The sequence below is a fragment of the Egretta garzetta genome, unplaced genomic scaffold (assembly GCF_000687185.1).
Source record: "Egretta garzetta isolate BGI_Z169 unplaced genomic scaffold, ASM68718v1 scaffold27, whole genome shotgun sequence".
Lineage (NCBI taxonomy): Eukaryota > Metazoa > Chordata > Aves > Pelecaniformes > Ardeidae > Egretta > Egretta garzetta.
This window is the reverse complement of record NW_009260400.1, coordinates 2,307,076-2,311,319: the sequence shown is the minus strand read 5'-3', so window position 1 is coordinate 2,311,319 and position 4,244 is coordinate 2,307,076. Positions and strand designations below refer to the sequence as shown.

At 37.6% G+C, this 4,244-nt stretch overlaps 1 protein-coding gene across 1 annotated transcript in view; it reads left to right on the top strand.

Annotated features, from left to right (window-relative positions):
* Positions 1-1,022: 1,022 nt before the first annotated feature.
* The window catches only part of KCTD19 (potassium channel tetramerization domain containing 19), a 22,189-nt gene continuing 18,967 nt past the window's right edge, over positions 1,023-4,244 (top strand). The window contains exons 1-3 of the mRNA XM_035898805.1: positions 1,023-1,304; positions 3,081-3,201; positions 3,486-3,677. Of these exons, the coding sequence (XP_035754698.1) occupies positions 1,023-1,304; positions 3,081-3,201; positions 3,486-3,677 (595 nt within the window). The remainder of the gene's footprint in view (positions 1,305-3,080; positions 3,202-3,485; positions 3,678-4,244) is intronic.

The following is a 4,244-nucleotide window of genomic DNA, read 5'->3' as shown; positions in this document are numbered from 1 at the left end:
CTTCATCGTGTTAGTTTTGATTATGAGCTCTCTCTAGAAGCTACAAAGTTCAATTATTGCATTTGTTAAGAGTGGGGCTTTTTTCCTCCATCCTTTTCCATGTTTCCTTTTGACTCCCTTTTCTGTAGCCACTTGTACGAGAAATAGCCTAAAACATTCCGTATGTCAGGGATTGTCTTTACCATGGGGGTTTTTTCTGCTGCAAGAATGGTGTTCTCTGTTGTCAATAAAACTTTGTCTCCTTGGCTTTGGAGGCTAGCTGCTGTGGCAAAGGCAGGCAGGCTTTTGGCTTTTGTTTTGTTTTCAGTCTTGAATTGATGTTTTTAGTAGGCCACAGGCTAATCCACGTCTCAGCGTGATGCATTAACATGAAAAAATCGGCTACAGGCCTTAACTGTGCGTTCTTGTTCTGCTTTAGCTGAATTTTGTCTCTGCTTAGCTGACTGCCACCTATGTGTTTACCAAGCATCCTTTCACCATGGACAATTATTTTCTTTCCTGTCTTGTCAAGAGGATTGTGAATTATTTATTTATTATATCTGCATCTTAAACCAGTAACTAACTGTATGGAATGGTGTGTCTGTAGGCATGCAGGTTGTGTGGGAGGCTATACAATATTTATTTACATTTTATTGCTTTTATTTGAATATTTAAGGAAGATGTTTGCCATATTTCGCTTGCTGTTCTGTGTAACAAACTCAGTATACGTGCAGACCAGGTTGTTCCAAGGTTTAAATGTAAGTATTACATTATGTAAAACCTTGTGCTTTGCTGACTCATCATGACCCATGACCATAAACATATATTAATCAAGAAATGTGCATGCACAAGGGAATGGGAAGGTAATGCTTTAAGTCATTTGCACCATGGTTTATTTTTTGTCAAGTTACCATGGAATGGAAAATAAAATGCAAAGCCCATTGAAGTTTTAAAATAAAACATTGTGTTGTTTCAGAGTTTACAGGTTCATTCTTGCCTCTTGATATGTTTTCCTCTTCTGTTTGAAGGAATTGGAGAGTGTTATGGCATCTGCAGAAGAAGAATTAATTAATTTTAATGTCGGTGGCTGGTATTTCTCTATTCCCAAAAGTAAAGTCGCTCAGTTTCCTGAATCCCTGTTGTGGAAAGAAGCTTCTGTACAAGATCAGTCTGAAAATCTAAGATTATTTATTGACCAAGATGGTTTTATATTTAGGCATCTTCATTATTACATGCAGACTTCAAAATTATCTTTTTTCAGCTGTGCTGAATTGAACTTGCTGTATGAGCAAGCATTAATCTTGCAGCTGACGCCTTTATTACAGGTAAAGTGGGATATTCTGTGTGGCTTTCCTACAATTTTTTCATTCTTAGATAATATTGTCTGTAGGAGGATGTCAAGGGGTTTGTGTACATCACTTTATCAATGCTTGCCATAGTTAGCCAAACAAATAATTGCCACATACAGCTCATTGGCCTTGGATGGTGAATACAGAACATGTTATGAATTTGATGCTTGACCTTTCTGTAAGAGCTTGTTCAGCAGTCATTACTTGCTTTTTTTTTTTTTTTACTGAATTCAAAGCAAGCAGAGACTTTTATCTGCCAACTGTTGTGCTTTGTGACAATTACATGGATTGCTCTTGCTGAATAAGGATCTTTGAATGTGAAGGAGATGAGTCTACCCAAACCCAGCTTCATCCGAGTGGGACAGCACTGAGTTCACTATCCCATCAAACGGGGAAATGACGATTCTTCCTCTCCTATTCTGTAGCTGCATAAACAAATGCTAAATGGAGGTCTGCAAAGAGTCGAGTCCCCATCCCTGGGAGTATTTAAAAGCCAGGCAGAGGAGGTACTTAGGGCCAGGGTTTAGTGGTGGGATGGCAGGGTTAGGGGAATGGTTGGGTTTGATGATCTTAAAGGTCTTTTCCAACCTAAATGATCCTACGATTCTATGAATATTTAATTTACTATTTAGCTACAAGGTTTTCTTTTTTATTGTAATTGCACTGTAGTTTTGCACTGTGCCAGTGAAGGCTGAGTCCATACTTCCTGCCTGGATGAAACATGTATTTTTGTACATTTGCATTCCCTCTAAGTTTAGTCTAAACTCTGTGTTTCTTCTGGTTTTTAATACCTTTTTTTGTGGAATTATCTCAGAGATGCTATTATGCTTGATATTTTTAGCCCAAAATATTAACATTTTGGGCTTAACGTGAACACTTTTGGATTTTCTTTTAGGACCCTGTTTAAAGATGTAACCTCTCCAAACAGGTTGGGAGAGGAAGACCACTAAACCTCAGTAGTCTATGGTATTAACAAACCGTATATGATCTCATGTTTAACACGGACCTGTTGTGGTGTGGCCAGGAACACATTCCACTGAACTAGAATTCTTGTGTTTTCTGGCTTCTAAGTGCTTGTTAGTGTGACCTTATTAATTTATTAAGCTATTTTATGCATCTGCTTTGGAAGTCATAACTGTGGCTTTAAACTTACTTCATACTTAATATCCTACAACAGTACATGACCATTTGTTGCAATTTTAAAATAATTTGAAAATAATAATAAAAATAATAGCAATTCAGTAAAAGGTTAGGAAATATAGACTGTTAAACATTCCTATCACCAAGCCAAACATCGATTCCCTTTTCTAATCATTGAATTCCCAGAGCTTATTGTAAAAATGTTATTAAAAAAGAGCCCAAAAGGTCCTTCAGCCTTTGTGCTGGGTTCTTGGCTATTTGTTGTATACTTTTACGCATGCCAGTGTGGCTGTCTTCAATTCCAGAGCTGGAATATGAGGAATTGCCGTGAAAATTCTAATGCTGAAAAATAGTTGGCTTTTTTGGAATATCTGAATGGCTCTAATTATATTACAAGTTCTTATAAATGTTCTCTGCAAGTTCATTCCATTTACCTTTAGGCACCTACAGCGTAGGAATGGATTTGTTCTTGCCTGTAGATGATACTCCATGGCATGTTTCAGTAGATGTGCAGGACAGCATGGCATGCGTTAGACTCTTCCATGGCTGCTTTTTATTTTTGGATTAATTATTTGAAGTAGTAAATAGAAAAAACTTTATGTATCTTGACAGATTTTAGATAATTTAAAGGAGGAGAAATATAATTTACATACCCAGCCTGCAGACACACCAGTACTGAATTACTGCACCAGCAAGCCACCAGAGATTCCTCCTAACAGCCCAGCGTTCACAGGTGGGTGTCCCAAATTGGCAAATTCTTTTGCAGCCTTAGGAATGCCCATTTTTTGTGATTTTTTTTTTTATTAGTCATCTTTTTTTAAAAAATAGGAAACCCCATGCAAGCGTTTATTCATTTGTGCTAGGCTGTAAGACATCATCCTTTGGTGAACGTTAAATGTTGCACAAGATTAATACACTTTTATTGGCTTTGCTGGCCTAGGCAGATCTCCAAAGTGAATATCAGAGTTCTATTTTTCTCTACTTATGTCTTGATTTTTCTGATTTTTCTCTGCCTAGGGTTACATCAAAGAGCTCCTCTAGGGCTAGTGGATACACCTTTACTAGAGACGGGAGGTGAAGTGAATTACTGTTTTTTGCCACTAGATTTGGTGGCAAAATATCCCGTACTAGTTAAGGACGACAATTTGTTGTGGCTGCTTGAGAATGCAGCCCTGATCGAGTGCGAGTGCAGCGAGTTCCGCTTCATAGGTAGCTGTTCTTTTTTATTATTATACTGACATGTCTAAATAACTTTTTCTATTAAACTGTTTCTCAATAATACTTCTTTAGAGATTAGAATCTTGTAATCTTTCAGTTTTGGTTTGGTTTCGTTGTCTGCCAGTTTTACCGCCCTGTTTATCAATCAAGGAACAAAGCCTCCACGGGGTGTATTTCAGAGTACATGTACATAAATTTACCCACTTATGGCTCTGCTTATTTGGCACTTATTAATCCAGCAGTTTTCTGATGCATTAATGGCATCAGGTACCAGAACTGCTGTTAACAACCGGTAATTAAGGTAGAGAAAAGTTACACGGTAACTCTAAATCTCTACTCGATTGTGTATCTTTTCACTAGTAAAAAAATCATGTTTCACTCATTAAGTCATCTTCCAGCTTCAAAAAAAGACAAGCACTTCTCAAAAGTATGGCAGGATAGCTTACCTCCTCCATCAACATATTTCATCCTCTGTGAACTCAGTTTAAGATGAGAGAGGCAAGAAATTTCTGCAGTTTGGCTCTGCCAGTCCTCTGATGTTAGCACAAGGGAAAACAC